Below are 21,532 nucleotides of genomic sequence, written 5' to 3'. Positions count from 1 at the left end.
ATGGGATGACGGTGCTCGGGTGACGGACGTTCGGTGGACAAGCTGCTATAGTAAATGTATGTACACTACTTCGGCACCGTCATTAAATCGGTATCGGCTCGGTATCGGTGGTTGGTGGACAAACATCATAAGTCGAGGTTAAAATGTTTGATTTTAATACTTTTACACTTTACATATAAGACAGTTTGAAATATTTACCATGTTAAGATCTTCAAGCCTGGTCCTGACTCCCTGGACCATGTCTTGTCTCTCAACGTTGGACGGCGGGCAAGGGTACAGCGACGCGTGGAAACCAGTGCACACCTTCTTGATCCTGGACTTCAGCTGCTCACCTTGGAAGAACGCCACGAATACTGTCTTGTAGATCTCATTGCCCTGTAAACATAAAATGCTGTGTTTAATGTTGTTTTCGTGAAAATTAGAAAAGAAAACATTTATTTGTGTTTCACTACATAATAATAGTTATGTCCGTATATGTCAGAATATGTACTTATGTTATATAGACAGCTTACAACCTAGATTATCAAGGTTTTATATGACATTGACCAATCATATACTATCGTGTTGATCAATAGTTTGCCTTGAATTAGGTGGTTATTAACAATGGTCCTTCGAGCCGGATACCTATTAGTTAGCATTTAATTTGCAATTTATTCAGACTTGAGATTTATATGACTATTGAATTTATTATTTATTAACAGAAGCATTTTAACTAAGGACTGTATGGAAACAATCGTCAGTTTAAAACCATCTGGATCCAATCGATATCTATCATTATTCTACCTAATTGACGGCAGTGTAAGGCCACCCTACGTAGTTACTACTAGGTAAGTACTCTCAAACTTATTCAGGCTTACTTGAGCCCTGTGTACTCACAGAAGTGGGATCTTCCAACGGCTTGTCTAGCTCAGCGCGGCGCAGGAACACGTTGCCGCGAGAGATGCGCCACAGCATCCGTTCGAACGCGGGGACACGCTCTCGCTGGACCACGCCGGCCACGAAGCCGAGCCTTCCGCGCGTGGCCGCTTGCTGACCTGTCTCGTCCGATATCAGGGACCTGGGGTTGATCATACATGATAAGAAGGTAGACTCGAAAACCATCATAAATCTATGTTCTTCCGGATTGACGCAGATTATGTGCAACGTTCACTATAATTTTCAGATACTTAACTAGAATTTCTTTATTTTATTCGATACTAATGACGTCCAAAAAACGAAAAAGTTGATATTATCATTGTCATTAGAAATAAGTAAAATATGTTCAATGTTCATACCTACCTATAAACATCTTTTACTTATAATTATTTCTTTGGCACAAATAGAAATCGATAATTATTGATTTCTTCTCAGATATTTTCAGAATTTTCAATTAATTTTAATTTCTGAATTTAAATTCAACTTTCGTTGAATATCGATCCTATTTAAGGTGTATAGGTACTTACTTTGTCAAGGAGTCCATGCCGATTTCCTCCTGAGCAGTGAAGAACGCTTCGGTTTTCTCGAGGACATGCCTGAGCTCAGTCAACTCGAGGTAGTTTTGTTTCAGGTTCACTGCGTTATGCGACAGTTCGAGGATTTCATTTTCCGTCTTTTCTAAATGTGCCTTTAAGATAAAAAAAACAATATAATTATTAGATAAGGTACCTATATAAAACAATTCTCCAGTGATGCTGATGACATCGGAACAACGGAAGTACAAATAAATGGAGAATTACACAGCAGGTTGAAAGATGACTGATTTGTTTGGAAAATATGTGTAAATTGCACTTTTTCTTATTACAATATTATGTAGTCTTTAACGGTGAAGGGCAATATTAAGTGCCCTACGCCCTTGAAATTTCTTACAAAATGCTCTTGAAGATGTAATGTCTACCAATTCGCACTTTCGCGTGGTTTATTGTGGAAGGAGACCACTTCCCAGCAGTGGGACAGAATAAGGTTGATATCAACAAAGCAACAATGTCTAATAAGTAGCAACATAAGTGTCGCACAGATATGTAAGTCAGTAATGAAGTCTACCAATTCGCACTTTTGCGTGGTTCACTATGGAAGGAGACCACTTCCCAGCTGTGGGACAGAATAAGGTTGATATCAACAAAGCAACAATGTCTAATAAGTAGCAACATAAGTGTCGCACAGATATGTAAGTCAGTAATGAAGTCTACCAATTCGCACTTTTGCGTGGTTCACTATGGAAGGAGACAACTTCCCAGCAGTGGGACAGAATAAGGTTGATATCAACAAAGCAACAATGTCTAATAAGTAGCAACATAAGTATGGGACAGATATAAGTATCTTTAAGTACCATCACATAACGATACGTTTCACATCAGTCTAAACTAATAAGGTCTTATCTGTAGTGGGCGGCATCGTATATATTACTTTTAACACAAGTATTTTCTTACAGCTCCTTGTAAACAATAATATTAATGTTAAGTAGGTAGTTTATTGTTTTATGGAACCTACATAATCTACCTACAGATTAGACATGAGATTAAAAATAATAAAATGGTCTAAATGAGGCTTTTCAGTATTTAATTTTGAAGATTTTTACGTGCTTTATGTACTTACTCGACTTGCTCGAATATCTTTGCGAGACATAGGTACTTACCTATATATTGCAAATATAAATGGCTATTATACCTATGAATTCCACGGGAATAATTACTGATCAATTCTATACGATTATAGATATGTTGCTGTTTTTGAAGTCTAAGCGGAAAATCTCGAAAAGGATCTTCCTTACCTTATCCTTCAACTCAGAGCATAAAAACGCTGCTTTTCCTTTAAGGATATCGCTAATGAAGCAATAAATCCGCGTTGAACATAAAGGTACCTATTGTCTAGAATTACCGATGTCTGACTAGGCTCATTTTAGCCCCCAGTTTGAACGTGAAATCGTATGATAACAATGATACGTATCTCACTTTGCCCCCAGTTATTATAGCATAAAATCGTATACCAACAATGATATGCATAGCGTAGTAGTTATTATTATTATCGATTCGTTGTGAATAAAAGTTGAATATGAATGGAAAAGCAGGGTACTGCGTAAACTGTCGTTTGTTGTTGTTTTGAACACAGATGAAATGCGGTGCTGGGCTGCCGCCGGCCTACTAAGAGTTCTACGATTTTTTATGTCTTATTTCCAAATAAAAAGCTTTGAATTCATTTCATACTAAACTAAGTAATTGAAGTAGTTTAAAAGGAGCATTATTATATTCCTTAGAAATTATATTCCTTAAGTTATGGCACGTTAATCTTGATTGTCTCACAGCTGGACACGGGTATCTCATACTCCATCACGTGCAAATTGTTAGACTACACACCGTCGAGGATACTTTTTTTAATAACTCCAGACTGACTTTGCCTGGTATTTACATCTCGAACCGGTCAAGCTTTCGAGTCTGTCAAGATCTTTCAAGTTATTCATGAGCTACTGATACATACCTCCAGGTCGATGATCTCCCTGGGGTTGGGCGCTCGTGGCAGCTCCTTCACGTGCGGCACGTGCACCTTGTCCTTGTGCACCTCCGCCTCGATGTAGCGCAGCTTGCGCTCCATCTCGTCGCATCGTCGCACCTCGTTGACGAATTTGCGCTGGAACGCGTTCACGTCGGGGTTGAGCTGGAAAAGATAGTTTTAATTTAGCTTCTAAGATTTTTCGGTGTTAATATAGTGTAAATTTTGTCACTTTGAAAAATGCTACGTAACCTCTATCTATACTTATAAAGTCACTCACTGACTTATTAACGCCCAGCTACGAAAGCTGAAGTTTTCATAGGGCCTGCTTTAGGACGTACACGAGGAAGGAGAAAGTTTTTTTAACTCATCCTTTAAGGGGGTAGAATGGATAGAAAGTTTGTATGAAAAGCCACCAATTTTGGAGCAAGGTTTGTGAGTAAGTACTTACTATTGGGCATTATATTTAAACGTACTGTAAAACCTAAGTGACTGTTTTTGATAATTATTACTAAGGGGTTAAAAGTGAAATTTAAAGTTATGTTATGATATAGGAAGTCGTTCGCAAAAGCTAGTCTGAACAGTGTTGTATCAAGTTAGAATATATTGAGAATTTTTAACATAACCATTTCCACTCAGAATCTAAAAATAAGTAACACATAGGTAATATTTCACGGTGGAAAAAATCCTAATCGCGAATAAAACGCACACTGAAGTGTTGCAGATTAGGGAGAAATTATACATCAATCAACTGTGGCTGCAGGTTGTAATAGATTAGCGTGTCTATCTAAACAGGAAACTTATTGTACTTTGTACCTTGTACTTGTTGAAGGTGGTAGAACCCTTTGTGGTTCGACTCCGGCGGCACCACCGCCACACCCATTTCTACCTAATAACAGCAGTGTTAGGCGCTGCTGTGTTCCGTTTTGAAGGATGTGGTAAGAGAGACAGACTTTTCTGAGGCGATCCAGCTTAGTCCTCAGGGGTAGCGGCGCATCTGTGGCCGTCCTCAGGTAGGAATATCTAATCTTATCTGGGGTTGATTACAAATGTACATGGGCGGCAGTAGCCACTTATCATCAGGTGGACTGCATGCTCGTCTGCTACTCTTATATTATAAAAAAAAGTTCATGTATTAGCTAAGATATTCCATAAATATAATATATAGTGTATGTTGTAATAGGTAGTGTAGTAGTAGGTACCACTTGCGAGATATGCCTAACATGTGTAAATAATATAGGTACATACTATACATTTATATACATCATGTAACTATATTTACAATTATGTTTATAACAATTATGTTTCAGTCTATGTTTGTTTTTATAAATACTCTAACTTACTTATGCAGATATGTTGCTCCCTTACCACACCCTTCAAACTGGAACACAGCAGCGCCTAACACTGCTGTTATTAGGTAAAAATAGGTGTGGCGGTGGTGCCGCCGGAGTCGAACCACAAAGGGTTCTACCACCTTCCTTACATATACGATATATTCCTTCATCTTAAGATATACGAGTACCTATAGGTATACCGTAATCCGCATCCACGTAGTATATTAATACGAATTACGGTACATCAAATAGAAAATAATAGATAATTATATCAAAATAATGCTTAGTACAGTATTAATATGAACATAGCTAACAACAATATAGCTAATAACAAGTATATGACGGTATATAATAATAAAAATCCACTCCTAGCCTAAGGCATATATGTACGTATGAATCGATTAAACTTTTTCGCTCAATGCCCATATCCCGTCTCATCCAGGGCCGACCACTCTTGCAACTACACTTAGGGTTGTCAACTTAACAACAAATAAATGTTATTTTGTGTTGTTAAAAAAACACAATTGTTTTTATTAGATCACTTGGTAAAAATTGTTATTCTATTAGATCTACACGTTTATTAATTCTCGTATATTGAAATGAGGGACCCCTGTTTATTAATTAGTATTCTACGTGAAGCTTTGTAAGCATGCGTACCCACTCAAGTATCACGATAAAATGGACGCTTAAAACTTTAAAGCTACTGTAGTAGTAGCTTTAAAGTTTTAAGCTTCCATTTCGGAAATTATTTCGCTATGGAGAAGCGGATAGGCTTAACATCTTTTTTCCCCCTTATACTCTCGTCAGAGCGGTCATGATCATCATATGATTTTCTCTATTTCTTCTGAAACGTACCACGTTTAAGAATACGCCACCACTAGTCTCTGGTACCGCCTTCCTGGTGCTTTCATGTAGGGAGATTCACTGTAACCTTAATCTGGTTATTCCGTCGTATTCACACGCAGGTCATCCTGCATCGGGGTCTTGTACCCTCGTTTTTGTCTCACTAGGCTGAATTTAGGATACAATTTTGTATAGCAGCCCTATGGAGGAGTCTAAATTAGCTGACTCGTTTGATGCGAGTGGGATGGTCTTGTGTTTCCATTGACGCAAGGTGAGCGGGACCTGATTGTGGTCATAAATCTCTTATGCATTCACGTTTCGCGATTAAAAAAGTCCGTTGCGTATGTTGCCATATATGACTTAGATTATGTTAATACTGAACTACATAGGTAATATTATTCAGATTTGTTTTTTGGCTAGAGGCTATTTTTAGAAGGAGAGTAAGCCTATAATTCGAAAGATTTTTGCGAATTTTTTATCGCAATTTCATTATCTCTGATGACTACATTAATATAAGTTTGTTTTAGCTAATCTTAATCGTATTAAGATTAGTCCTTAATTAATCTTGCGTGTGTCACTAAGTTTTTCCATAATTTTCGGCTGTAAAGTTGAATCAACGTAATAAAGGCATTATGTTCGTAATGTTCGTACATTATAAATTATGATTCGTCTACCATAATTATGATTCAGTGAATGACTGAGTAAGTAGGTTGCAATAAAATAAAGTCTCAGTGTTACTTCAAATGATACTACAACATGTGTGTTTAATTACAACTTGAAATCAGCCTAAAAAAAATTTAATACGTATTTTATCGATTTCTTTAACCCCTATTAATTGTAAAGTTGTTTCGTGTTATGAAAATGCATTTCATATATTTAAAAAATCATTTACTTATATAGCGAAAACATTTCATATTTACAAGTGCACACTGCACACACAATACAAACCAACAACGCCCAGCGTGGCACGTCTGTCGTCGACCTTGCGCGGCCACCTTCACGGAACCCTCAACTTAATAGTCGATAGCCTTTGATTTAGTGTAACCGACCGACCAAGTTCACTTACTTGTTACGTTGTAAATACGAGTACTATCAACGCAGCTGTGCGTTGGACAAATTCATTTTACACTACTGATAAGTGGTGGGTACAGATCTCGGGAATTTAATTGACACTTTTTTACCGAGTACCTGCTATCAACCCACTGCTCTGGGTTGGGCAAATACATTTTTACACCACTACCGATGGTTCCACCTACAAATCTCGGGAATTTAATTGACACTTATTTACCGAGTACCTGCTATCAACCCACTGCTCTGGGTTGAGCAAATACAGTTTTTACACCACTACCGATGTTTCCATCAACAAATCTCGGGAATTTAATTGGCACTTATTTATTATTTAAATAACAAACAATTATATATTTAAATCAATTCGTGATACCAGCAACGGTCAATTTAGACGCGGAGATTTGTGAACCGACATTTTTGTTTTCTTTATATTAATATTTCTTATTATTGATTAGCAATGTCAGTAAAAATGTTAAACGAAAGTTAGGCAACGAATATCGGTAAACAATTATATGAAATCTGTAACTAAATCTAGGTATGGTTTAACCAAGGTTTAACGCGAATCTTTTAGAACGCCTTTTCTTAAGATCTCTTTAGTAAACTTTGAATTATGTATATAAATATTATTACACAATGACATACACATTACACATACATTATACTGTTATTCTTTAATTTAGCTTAGTGTTTATTACGTCTTTTCAGACCAATTCAATGAGCAAATTTGACAACAAACAGTTGAATAGATAAAATATGATTCTTGCGAAATTTAATTCTAAAGTGTTTATTGTTCAGTCGTGACCCAAATATTACAAGTGGATACTTCAGAACACTGCCACCTAGATAGACCATGATATAAATTGTAATTCAATACGACAATTATTTTTTGCATACCTGCATGTATTTTTGCTCACCTATTTACTCGTTATAAATCAATAAGTCTTGATTTGTATTTTTTAGTTTGCATTTATACAAGTAAACTAAATTTTAATGTCTGTGATTTCAATTATTATTATGGGACAAAACTTTATTGTTTTAATACAACGTGTACTTAACATGACTAATAGCTAAGCTCTTTTTACTCACACTTTTATTTGATTAAATAAATATGAAATTTAGCGACGTACTCTGTGTCGCTTAACAAATGAAGTCGGTTTAATGGCAACAACGGTTGAATTTCCACGGTAATGTTGTATTTTTATAGAAAAAAAAGTAACTAAGAAAACAGATAGAAAAAATATCGTCTTGGATGAACACCTAAAATATCGGATCCATATAGACTTTTTGTGCGCTTTTTTGTATCTTTACAATTTTAACGGTATTATCATCAACACCAGATATATATCAATGTGTAACAGTTTAAGTAGAGTCGCAAATTGCAATACTTTAAAGGCTTTAAAACATATGGATATAAATAATATAAATTGAAGTTATGGTAAGTTATAAGATGAAGCAGAGAGCTCATTTTTGTAATTAATAAAACAAGTATAACTTACATCTCTAAACTGGACTGAACCAGCCTCTCCCAACTCCGAGACCGAGGTGTAAGCAGCCTCGGGTTGGATGAAGAGCTGGCACAGAGCCATCTCTTCACTCCGGAACATCGCCCCCATCCTGGTGGTTTATATGTCCCTCTTACTTCTGAAACAAAAAAACAATATTGAAGATTAAATTTCAAAGTTAAGATGCAAAATGAGATTACAGTAGAAATATGCGATTATTAACAAAGGCATGGATCCATAAAGGTAGGTTGAAATTAAAAAAACACATAAATATTAAGTAAGAAATCTTCGTTGAATTATTCAAATTGTTCATTTTGCGCAATTGAACTAAGAAAAGAGCATGTAATCTGACGCTAAATCACTGCTGCTTATGAACATTCGTAACCAACTTCAGATGGAACAGAGGTTTTACCTAGAGCCCATATACGCTGCCACTCTTGAGGGCTAAGATGGTTCTCATAATTTATGATATTACTAGCTGACTCGGCAAACTTTGCGTTGCGTTGCCATATAAATAAAAAAATGTTAAGGGTGAACAACCACAATAATAACCAACAATCACTTAGGGGTATGAAAAATAGATAGTAGCCGATTCTCAGACCTACTGAATATGCATATAAAATTTGGTGAAAATAGGCAAAGCCGTTTCGGAGGAGTACGGTAACTAACACTGTGACACGAGAATTATATATATAAAATACCTATACCTATGGCAGAAAACTCTCGTATGAAAAAGACACGAATTTGTATGTAAACGTATTGTTCAAGATTTATACACCTGACGTAGTTATGTAAGAATTCGAACTGTTTTAACGAACAAACAGAGTACTTGTTTTGAGCCATTAGCGCAAATTAACATAATTATACTCGGAGCTAACTCGCATTGTATGTCAACAACAAAACTTTGTCCTCTAGACTTTTTGTTTTTACATTTGTATAATAAGTCTGTTTCACGTCATTCAACATATTGTCTATAACTCTTTAAGTTATATATTGTAAAGACTTAATGTTATCTCGGTCAACTGATTGTAAGAAAATGTATTGTGAAGCGAAATTCCCTTCCATAACACGGCAAGGTTGGGTTTGATTGCTTCAATTTTGCTATTGGCGGCCCATCGCGTGATTCAATACGATATCATTGAGAGCAATACCTAAATACCTCGATAGTAGTCCTATATATCTCCTAACCTCAATTCTAAGCTACTAGAATGTAAGAATATGTTATATTGTCACCATCTACTTTAACTACATTCTGGCAATAAATAATTTTCAAAGTTTCATAAGTGCGAAGAAATTTCGTGACAACTTACAAAAAAAACTCTTTCTACACTCACAGCCTTCCCTGTGTCGTGATTTCCATGGACACACACAAAGATAAATACACATACACACACCCAGACAGAACAGGTATATAAATTCATCATTCAGATATCTGTCTGGCCGGGAATCGAACCCGGAAACTTCCGCGTCACACCGGTATGGTGATATCGGTGACCGCTCCGCCGGATCGTTAAGGAATTTCGATTCTGACGGTCCCCCAATGCACACATATTTTTAAAGGAATTTCATTGTTATCACAGATGTCATTTGTGTAAACATTTCTTTTATATCCCACACAACTCTACTTCCACAAGAATATCTACATGTATGTTACATTTTATATAGCTTCTGCACACATCATCTTTTCTTAGCTGCAATTGTTTACAGAGTTGTAAATCAGTATTCAGCTAAAGGTGATTCGCCGGACGCTCTCTCAATGAGGATCAATTCGGAGAAACTCACACAAATCGGAACAGTATGAAAATGTTGAAGGATTAAAATGATCTCTTTCGCTGATCGAGTCTGAACATCATCGTCATCATCATCATCATCAACCCATTACTGTCCCACTGCTGGGCACGGGTCTCCTCTCAGAATGAGAAGGATCAGGCCATAGTCCACCGCGCTGGCCAAGTGCGTATTGATAGACTTCACATACCTTTAAGATTTTTTTTTATTATAAATCTCTCAGGTAGGCAGGTTTCCTCACGATGTTTTCCTTCACCGTTTAAGCAAGTGATATTTAATTTCTAATACGCACAAAAATTTGAAAATCAGAGGTGCGTGCCTGGGATTTGAACCTCGGACCCCTCGATCGAGAGGCCGTGTTCCTTAACCACTAGGCTATCACTGCAATTAGTCTGAACATAAATTCCACGATTTCCTTAACAATTTCGCGTCTTATTATTATTTTCCATGGTCCAAATGAACTTATGATATTAAGAATTTCAACTGAAGCCCATCACAGATATGCTTGATGTCCTTGAAGACTAATGGATACCTTATTTGTTAGGATGTAGACTATTATTATCTACGTAATCATGATTATAATGATATTTAAGCATCAAATGAATGTACGGTCTACCTGATGGTAGGTAAGTTACAATAAATACCGCCTTAGATTATTATAATTAGAGTCCTGCCTGAAGAAGGTCCCAGATGTTTGCCGTCCCTTAGGACGACAGTCGAACAACGAAGGGTCTTGCAATCTTTAGCTAGCTCATCTTTATAATTGCATATTTTGCCTTATTAGCTACATTGTTACATCACCAACTTTGATGTATAGTGAGGAATAAATGTCTACACCCAGTGAAGCAGTGAAGGAATTGATCGTGGCCTAGCGCAAGGCCAAGTGTTTTTGCTGGCGCGATTACTCTGGCGTTACGGTTTTTTGCGGTACGTTGATTTAGATAAGATGATCTTTCCCTGTCACAAAAGAACGAGCCGTTCTACGGTTTCCTAAACAACCGTCACGTGGTAGCCGCAAAAACGTAGGAAGTATAGCTTTGCTGGTAGGGTTCTTTTATTTTATTGTGCAGTTTTCAAGTCTTATAACAATTTGCTGTTTTCTGCAAATAACTAAACTCGTGAATAGTCAATAAATTTTCAGTCGATTTTCGACATCCCACGCTTAGTCCCAGGTTTGAATACGCCGCATCTCTGATTAATTGATGATCTCTAGGTGTTTGAATCATGTGCTTACAGTAAGTAAATTATTAACTAACACTACAAAATACTAACATAGTTATAAGTACTAACTAGTTGCACAACGGGTAAGAAATCATTGCGTGGGAATCTACGGTGGGAACATAAGCAAGCGCCTGAATTCGGCCCCGCATATATCATATCAACAGACATTAAACGCGTCAGACACGGACCGTTGCAGGCAACGTAATATTTTCCTATACAATGTGTATTAAGATATTTGTATAGGCTATGATAATAAGGCCTATAATCTCTTTAATAAACCATTTTCTTTCTGTAAAATATCCGCACTGTAGTATATAGGTATATATATATGAGGAGCGAATTATGTCTTTATGACTATATCTAAATTAAGTCGTTTATAATTAGAATTCAATTTTAAGATCTGCAAAACAAACGATTAAATTATTTTTTAATTATCATGACTCACGGGCCCTACATTCATTAGGCACTATATAAACAAACTACCGATAACTTATAAAACTAAAATAAAATAACGACCAGAGAGGTTACTACCATCTCTTAAAACAATATTATTTTAATCATATCTACATTGAAATTTCGTCCTTAACACAGGTCATGGTAGGAACAAAAATAATGTTGATGCAAAAACTTTCCTGAACTATGATGGTTTTGAAACGATGGTGGTAGGCCCACAGTTCAGTGGCCAACAAGTACCTAACTTATTGCAATTTATACTAATATCTGTTATGGATATCTATTTTAAAAGTCAGATGAAGTTCAACTGAGCTACTTGGGTATTTTTTCTAAAATGACAAAATCGTTACAAATAAAACTAATTGTTATGCAGAGCACGAGTTAAATAGCGTGTAAGAATTTGGTAACGTAACCGCATTAGTCAAGCCACTGAAGTTTCTAAGTGATGTCTGTAAATATTTCATTACCTTACAAACAAGCAATAAATTATATTGCCGTGTATAATTTTAGCTGTCGGTACTCTCTTTTAACTTGCTGAAACAAAGCGAAGATATAAATAGGGGCTTCAGTAAAACAATCTTTACAAAGATTACAAGCTTCGCCGTCTGAGACAGGGTTTCTCAAAGTGGGGCACGTATCTCTTGTACGTCAATTAATCGTGGGGGTACATTTCAAAATATATGTAACGTCATCTGCTTATTTAACTCCTATCGATATATAGCTATCATTATCACGAGTGGTGCAGGCAACTAAATCAAAAGTAAGTACAATTGCTCCTTAAGTCATCCATTTGTGGCAAAGAACAAACTGCGTGGCTCGTCGTCTGTCTTTATTTTTTAGTAAAATATCTTAATTTTATTTTAAAAATCTAACAGGCCATACGAAGATATAAGTTTGAGAAACCCTGCTCTGACACATCTCAAGTCTTTATTATAATAAAACACTGATTGAGACAGTAGAGTTTACGTTATCCGATATAAACAATGGCTGTGTTACGCGTGTCATTTGTTTTAAGCGGTAAATTGTTTTCTAGTATTTCGAAGCTCATTTGCATTCGAGTTTGCGAAACAATGTTTTCCGACCTCCTTGTCACGGTACTCGCATTAGATAAATGTCTTTCTTATCCTTGAAAAATCGAAGTTGTAACGTTTACTATTGTAATAATGATAAGACTTAAGAATCTATTACCTAGATACTATTTGCAGTAGGATTAGCTTAGTTTTCTTAAAGAAGAACAGCAATTCAATGCATCTATCGACGGATGGATGTTTTTAAAGGAAGCGTATGTACATTTTGTTATACGTAATGGGTTGAAGATTAAGATGAAATTTAATAAGTATTGATACACATTTTTTTCTTTATAATATGGGAGTAGCAGGCGAGCTTGCAGTCCACCTGATGGTACATTGCTACTGCCGCCCATCTGTAATCAACCACAGATAGGACTAGATATTCCTATCTGAGGTCGGCCACAGATGCGCCACTACCCCTGAGGACTAAGCTGGAACGCCTCGGAAGAGTATGTCTCCCTTACCACACCCTCCAAACCAGAACACAGCAGCGATTAACGCTGTTGTTATAAGGCAGAAATAGGTGTGGCGGTGGTGCCGCCGGAGTCGAACCACAAAGGGTTCTACCACCTTCAATAATACATATATAGGTACATAATACATGCAAGCCTCAAAGTACATAAAACAGTTTCATTTTGCGACTTCAAGGACCCACGGTACGTGTCACCTACGAGTATAATTATTATGGAAATGTTATGAATAAATAAAATATTCTACATTCATGAGCTTATATAAAGGCAGGCCCCTTAGGGGGTCAGATGGCTTACCCTCCTTAGCATAGGCAGAAATAAATCCTTTTTTTTTCATTTTTCGCTGGGAAATTTGAGAGAATACTGACTTGACTCTGGATTAAGCTTAGGTAAGATAAAAGTAATGAGATAGGAGGACCTTATTACATAGCTCTGCCCATGTCTACATTTATATAGCTTCAATTTCATCCCTGTAAAAAGATTTCTCGTTTTATTTTTACGAAGAGGATCGTGTAAAAAGAACTGTAAATAACTGTATGTATAGCTATTGTGTTTCAAAATCGGTATGCATTAAATCACGGAACAAACAACGTTAATGCAAATAAACAGGCAGAGGTGAGCTGTTTTAAGTCCGACCGATTCAAAGTGTTGAAACACTTCGGGTCCGTTCGAAAATTGATAGATTATTTTGTTGTCGTGAGTTTTTATAGACCCTCTATCTATGTTCTCTGCATCTATCTTCAATCTATTGAAGAGCTTTTAGTAACCACTCGGCCATTGCGTATCTCACATTACCCTCCATGTTTAGAAGAAGTTTTCTATGTTTATAAAAAGGTCTAGTCTTTGGATTGTCTTTGAGTTAATAATATTATTCATTTTTTCTTGCTTTTTTATGTTCGAAATAAAATGGACACAGCGACAATTTGACGTTTTAATTTATTTTATATTTTTACAAAAGTGGACATTTGGTCCCAACATTTGTAGATGTGAGATACGCAATGGCGGAGTGGTTACTGAAAGGCCTGACCCACAATGTTCTGAGTTTGATTGCACTATTAAGGAGAGCTTAATTAAGATTTTTAGGGACTTCATGGTAACCATGGTTTGTGTCTTAGTATGCAGTAATGTAGTGGCAGAGCCTCTTCAAATGTACGCCGACTCAGTTTGTAGCAATATTATTTATCTGTATTGGTGTTGGTCTATAGTTATTACAAGGAAATAGATGCCAGTATCGGCAAAAAAAAAATAAAAAATCAAAGGCACACTATTAAGATATTTCTATCTTGTAAAGTTTTTACCTTAAGTAAATCGCCAGTAGCATGCCAAATAACATCTATGGATAACCAGATTAGTTTATAAATGCGAACAGGATAAAAACTTTATAAATAAGTACCTAAGATACTGTTCTGAAGGTTGCGTTCATATGTATAATACATACCTACATATGAACAAGTGGACATGTGTTCAGAGGTCACTACTGAGCTGGCGAGTTCCGGTTTGCGTTATCTGGTTCCGATTGTGACCTTTTATTGCGGAAGCCCTTTCATGATCCTGTATATTCTAAGGTAGTAAATCTCTTTAAATAAAAACGCGTTTTTGTCAATCGCTATCGTATTATATTAGACCTCTGTATTGTACAATCGTGCGTTTTAATGCAGTCGTTCCATGACCCCTGTAGTATACAATCGTGCGTTTTTAAGCAGTCGTTCCATCTGTAATGCGACTGACTCGCTTTAAAATGAGAAATTGGCCTTATTGCCAAATACATTAATTCCCTTTTCATTATTTTGGTAAAATTGACACCATACTCACTTCACTCACGAAAATTACAGTGACTAAACTAAACTACTTATTGTTAACAATTACAATGTCTTAACGTAGGTATTTAGAATTTGTGGGCAACTTGAATGGTAAAAATGTGACTAACTAACTGATAACATTCGGTATTTTACGTTAATGTCACGTGGTTATTACGCGTAGACCTACATAGTTGTAGTCATACATTTAGGTATTGGTAGTATCTCAGTATACGGTTACTCAAGGTAAACATATTATGATGAGTATCTGATGCTAAAGTTTCAATGTGCAATTACTCAACAGTATCTACGGAATAGTTAGGCATGCTATAAACATCGAATGGAAGAGGTAAACTAACTAAATTTAGTGGGCGAAGGCAAGCCAAGTAATATCGAATGTAATAAACTAATATTACTAGTATTCGTTACATCACTCTTTAATAGGTACACAATACTTACTAGAAGTTTCTTGAACAATGTGACTATCAATCAACAGTGTAAAATTTAATGGGAATCGTTTAATAGATTAATCTTGTAGAGCAGCGTTATTCAAAGTGGAGGTCACGACCCCCTGGGGGTCGCAAAGTAGACTACTCTATAAGAGAACTAATAAAAGCGGTAGTTCACGTCGACAACCTTCGCTGATTGTCGCTCGTATGTGAAATCTTAGTTAAAACATATTTATATTCGAAGAATTTTAATTTAAGGCGTTTGGCGACGTATGTAAAAATACTAATGTAAAAATATATTTGTTTTACGTACTTAGGTAATTATGAATTTAAATGGTACCTAATAATGAAAAAATAATAACAAATATACGGATTAAACATTTGTAGATTACAAAATATAAAATGTGTTTACACTTTCTACATACTAAAGGGGTCGTGCCAAAAAGTTTGAAAAACACTGATGTGCGACAGTTAATGTGAGAACTATAAAAGTCTACACGTAGTGTTTTAAATTTAATAACCGTTGTATTAGAAGTAGCTAACGACGTTGTCCACTTACGTTAAGTAGCCACCGCTTTCCATGGACATCTGTAACAACCTAACAGCTATAATAAACAGGAGATCGATCATAAATATGTTATCTTTCTAGTGGATGGCGTTCACCATTGTCATGCTATCATTGTAAGTGTTTGAGACTTTAAACTGGATTACGACAACGCAAATACTATTAATATAGGGAGGAAATGGAATAACGGAATAGAATTTTGAAGGTGATAGAACCCTTTGTGGTTCGACTCCGGCGGCACCACCGCCACACCTATTTCTACCTTATAACAGCAGTTGTAGGCGCTGCTGTGTTCCGGTTTGACGGGTGTGGTAAGGGAGACAGACCTTTCTGAGGCGTTCCAGCTTAGTCCTCAGGGGTAGCGGCGCATCTGTGGCCGACCTCAGGTAGGAATATCTGATCTTATCTGGGGTTGATTACAAATGTCCATGGGCGGCAGTAGCCACTTACCATCAGGTGGACTGCATGCTCGTCTGCTACTCCTAAGTTATAAAAAAAACAGCGGGGACACAGCTACGACCGTATCAGCCATATGAATAGTCAGGGGCCTCCGGGCTACAGAGGTCCCATGTGCAAACAAGAATTCGTAAGATGTTATTCACAGTTTTACTTGAACTAATGAGCCGTATTTGTAAAAAAGAAAAGAGTGTCCAACGTGCTTAAAGAAGTTTGCGCTTTAAAAATTACGAAATAGAAAAAAAGGAATCACTTATTAGGGGGCGCCAACAAATTTTTGGCAGACTAGAATAAGTTATCTTTCCTTTCCAAGACGAATAAAATGAAATGTTTTCATCTGTTGGCAATTTGAAAAGATTAACGGCTATTATCTAATGATTATAACTGGAATTATTGTAATGATACTTTTGAATAGCTGAACGTTTATGAACATTTGCCACTATGGGTTGTTGTTATTGCTAATGATTACGATCAATAAACGTTGTACAAACATATTACTTAATTATGTTATCAGTTTACTTACGTTATTTTAAATTTATACTAGTCTACAAATAAGTGACTAAATTATAAAATGGTCTCACTGATTTATTTACAAGACAGACACGTGATAAGCTTATTAGCACTTCAAAATTCGTGTCAGACTTATTATCTACCATTAAAGTAAGTACAATTTCATTCGCAACTAGTTTTATAAAGTCGCTTAAACAGAGATAAAAATAAGGTATTTGGATCATAATGCCGCTTATTGAATATTTATCTTGGTTAATTAAAAAGCAGTGCACATATCATACTAGGTATACAGAGAATAAACGTGTATGTAACGCTCAGGGCCGGATTTGGAGGGCAGGCGGGGCAAGTGCCACGGGGCCTCCACAAGAGAGGGGCCCAAGTAGAGAAAAAAAAAAAAAAAAATTTTGTTGGGTTAGCTACCTATGCTTTTTTTTAAAGTGATATTTTTTCGTATTTTTAACAATGCTTACATTTAGCTAATTATAACATTCTTTGTTGAAATAATTTTATTAGTGCGCAGTTAATTTTTGAACAACGTAACGGAGAACATGGTACTTTTAAGTAACAAAATGATAGTCTAAGCCTCTTCGTAGTCTAAGTGCCTCACCTCAAATCCGGCTCTGGTAACCACACCATGGTTCAATATTTATTTTATTACGTTCGTCACAGTCGACAGGCCTCGCCTCATTTGTTCCGATAATTACGGAATTTACAAAGCACTCTAAATACTCATATCGGGTACGTTAACTATCAGCTGTTTGTTATGCATGTTAGTGAAAAAACAGCGGCTTAGTTGATAACTGTCAAAAGGAAAAAATGGTCTCTTACTGTATTTAATAACCAGTTTTAAATAATTCAGAATATCAAATATATTGAAACATAAACCTTTAAAAACGCTTTTGTACACTCACAGCTCCACACTAGGATTCCCTGTATCGTGGGTGCCATGGACACACATAAAGACGAATAGACAAACAACCAGACCCATAACAGTTATGTAAATACATCATTCAGATATTTGCCTGGGCGGGGATCGAATCCGGAACCCTTTGCGCATTAGACCGGTGGGGTGACCGCTCCGACACGCGGGTCGCTAAGCTAATCTTGGTATAAGGGATGTATACAGATATCTCAGTTTTACGAATAGATATCTTATTGCAGATTAAGATAAGATGAACAAAGATATAAAAAGGGTGGGATAAGGAGCCGTAACTAGTATGCCATAGCATCATCGAATTAAATAGACATATAAAGCGAATTAGGCAATTTCGAAGTGGCGAATATTGAGTATGTTAGATTTGATTGGCAACTGACCTTGCATATTGCTAATTTTGCATGTCAATCCGTGGCGCAATACGTACTACATTATAGAACATACTTTTCTACAGTTACGTAACAAAGTAATATGACTGACATAAGCAGTTGATGAGGGGGACGAGGAGATTTGCAGATATAACTTTTTATTTTGATGTCTATACAAATGATATATTAATATTAAGCGCGAAAAGTGAAGTTACTTAATCGGATTAGTTGGTATGTAGGCACATCACTTATATAGGTATTAGGTATAGTCCGTGTAATACTGCTAGTCCGCTCTGAATATAGAAATAAATCGCGTCGTCATAGCAAATTGTATAACTACACCTGCTCGCAACAACTTCAAAGCGGACTAGCAGTTTGGTGCGGTCTATAATTAAGTTTAATTTAGTTATCTTAATACGTGTCCTACTTTACTATATTTAGTAGTTAGTAGTTTTGTGTTTTTGTGATCTCTTCGCGAATTCGCCTACATTTTTTTTTGCAAAAATAACAGACATAATAAATAAGTTTTACTGATGTAGTGCTCTCCATCGCGACCCTTCCATCCCACCTACGGTCCCCAATTCAGGTTTAAAATAAATAATTTATAAATACTTATTTGTTGCTTTGATTTAACATACAATTTTTAACTTCTATTGACATTAACACTTGTCTAGATAAGGAACTGTTGTACACTAAACTTGAGTGATCTTTTAGAGTAAAGATTTCAATCGTTATCTTAACTTCGTATGTGTATAGGTGCCATTATCTTTGAGGTTGATTTCGTTGAATCTGCACGTGACCCACGGGTAAAATTTGTTATCTATTACATCTTAAATACATACCTAAACCGATGATAAAATAAACTTTAAGTGTCTGTCTGTGAAACCTTTCCACCGTAGATTTTTTTAATTTTCTACTTTTGTTTTCAAATTTGTTGGTATGGCTGTTTTGGATATTTTTGATTTTCAAATTTTGATTTCCAATTTTGAGCTGACCCGTCTATCCCAATTTCAGAAGTATTTTAGCAAAATGTAAAAGATAATGACTTCGGTTTTAGAAGTCTGACTGTTTGAATTAAAACTTATAACAACTCATACTCATATTCATATTTAATTTTTAAGGATAGACGTAAACGACAATGTCGCCGGAGGACAGTAATGATATAAAAATATTTACACAGTTGTTCCACGGAAAGGACTTTAAATTTACTCAACTATTAATTAAGTAATATTGAAAAGAAAATGTACTACTTTATTTCCAACTACGTTGTTTTTGTTGTGGAAAACTATTAGTCACATAAGTTCTTCGCAATTTTCAAGAGACACAGAGTTGCTCAGCATAGTTTTAAAATTCACATGAATAACTTACATAAGCAAATGATCTAAGAAACATGTTATAACTAACTTTTAGAATAATATGATCAAGTTTGCCACCATACCTTACATATCTATAAGTTGTATAAGTTTCAAGTTTCGTTCGGTCTTTTAAAATGCGTTTGTAAACGTCGACGGTGATAAGAATGTACTCTTATTAAAACAAGCCTCGTTAAGCACACTTGTAGGTGAGTCGAAGAACTCTGCAATTGATATTTTTTTATCTAAAACTGACGAAACTTGTCATAAATTAAACATACGAATAATGCACAATACATAAATATATGACAAAACAATTATGTACCTATTAAGTGTTATTATGTAAAGTAATAATAGGTATACATAAATTGGTCGCAGTGTATAGGAAAGGCTTGAAATGCCGGTAATAAAACAAATCGTTGAGGTAGAGCGATTGATTCAGAACAAAGCGCCCATTAAATGAATTTGTATTAGGGCCCCTATTATACGTATATTTGCGGACTGGAACAGAAGGATAATAATAATTGCCCGGTAAAAATACGAGAAGCAAACAAAATTATGTGAAATAATTTAAAGATTTTAATATTTTCTCATTAACAGAAAGGTATGCGATACAATTCGCTGAATGTCGAGAAACATTCAAGCAGCCGCTATCACTTTAACGCCGGAATTAAATGCAATTGTACGGTTAATTAAACTTACGTGTGTGGTTAAATGAGCCTTATTAATTAGTAGATGAAGAAATAAAGTATTGATAATATAACGCACCAGTTATCGTATATCGCGTAGACGCTGTAACACGGGCACACGTTAAGCGCGACGCACGCGCAAGATCAAACTGATCGCTATTCGCTACGTTGGTGCGCCCGAGCATGTGACCGCGCCACTAACTTCGTGATGCGATGCGATCATTACATTAATTTGCTCAATGCTCATTGATGGAGTTCTCCCGCAAATATTCAAATTCAGGCCAGAAAATACTAATTGATTTAACATTATTGAGGTCCAATCAACCAACATATCATTATTAACGGCTTAACAAGTATGTACATAATATTTCAAGAGAGTAAATTCAGATATTAGTCGCAAAGTTAAATAAAACCTTCGTCGTCTCCAGTTCGTTTGAATAACAAAACGTTAAGCACTTAAGCGAATCAGACTAGCCTTGTGCTAAATACTTTATTTGCGAACAAAACACACTTACTCTTTATGAAATAGCCCTCGTAAAGTAACCACACCAACTGGACAGATCGTGCGCGAGATATTTACTCGCGTGCCATCAGCTGATGATAAGGAAGATGAGATATCTCGTGATCGCGGCGCAATGTTGGCAGCACTGCGATCTCCTGCGCAGCCTCCGCGTGCTGTAGCCGAGCATAGAGCATACGTTACCGCATAGATACTGACACTATATGTATAAGTACATTGCTCAGGTGTAATGGAGTGTAAAATTACGCTGAATTGCAAACTGAACGGTTTTAAATAAAAATCTTGTTACAGCAATATTTATACATGCAAATTCCAATATAATTATATATTTGCATTATGTATGTCAGTTATAAGGATACTTTTAAAACTGAGAAAATACATACTATTGCTAAGTAATATACTTAAGATGGATAGAAAATGAGATATTTTCCAAGGTAAACTCGACAATCTCAGTCTGAAAAATCTAATGTCTAAAGAACATTGCGTAAGGGGCATTTATGGCCTACCTTAGATTAGATGTCAATTCTTTTTAGGTTTGGTCATCGAGACCCATTTTGTGATTCATCTATGGCACCATAGAAAGGCCGCCAACATAGTCATAACAAGAAACACCGCACGGGTTTCGTATAAGACTCTTATGTTATATGTGCGACCATAGGGGGCTTTGGAATAACATGTACTA

General features: G+C 36.0%; 1 protein-coding gene across 3 annotated transcripts in view; it reads right to left on the bottom strand.

Moving 5' to 3' along the window:
• Vha100-2 (V-type ATPase subunit a family protein Vha100-2) overlaps window positions 1–20,991 on the bottom strand; it is a 28,300-nt gene extending 7,309 nt beyond the window's left edge. For 2 of the 3 annotated variants that reach the window (XM_073083905.1, XM_073083907.1), the window contains exons 1-6: window positions 20,410–20,550; window positions 8,204–8,348; window positions 3,451–3,627; window positions 1,443–1,603; window positions 877–1,057; window positions 199–375 (exon numbers count right to left, since the gene is read on the bottom strand). In XM_073083905.1, the coding sequence (XP_072940006.1) occupies window positions 199–375; window positions 877–1,057; window positions 1,443–1,603; window positions 3,451–3,627; window positions 8,204–8,320 (813 nt within the window). In that variant the 5' untranslated portion in view covers window positions 8,321–8,348; window positions 20,410–20,550. Of the gene's footprint in view, window positions 1–198; window positions 376–876; window positions 1,058–1,442; window positions 1,604–3,450; window positions 3,628–8,203; window positions 8,349–20,409; window positions 20,551–20,845 lie in introns of those variants that run through there. The other variant, XM_073083906.1, reaches the window with a different exon arrangement.
• Window positions 20,992–21,532: the final 541 nt, after the last annotated feature.

This window comes from Epargyreus clarus, unplaced genomic scaffold, assembly GCF_041222505.1.
Source record: "Epargyreus clarus isolate Ecla_fem2 unplaced genomic scaffold, WU_Ecla_fem_2.2 ptg000019l, whole genome shotgun sequence".
Taxonomy (NCBI): domain Eukaryota; kingdom Metazoa; phylum Arthropoda; class Insecta; order Lepidoptera; family Hesperiidae; genus Epargyreus; species Epargyreus clarus.
The sequence above is the reverse complement of the archived record's forward strand: the minus strand, read 5'-3'. Positions and strand labels throughout refer to the sequence as shown.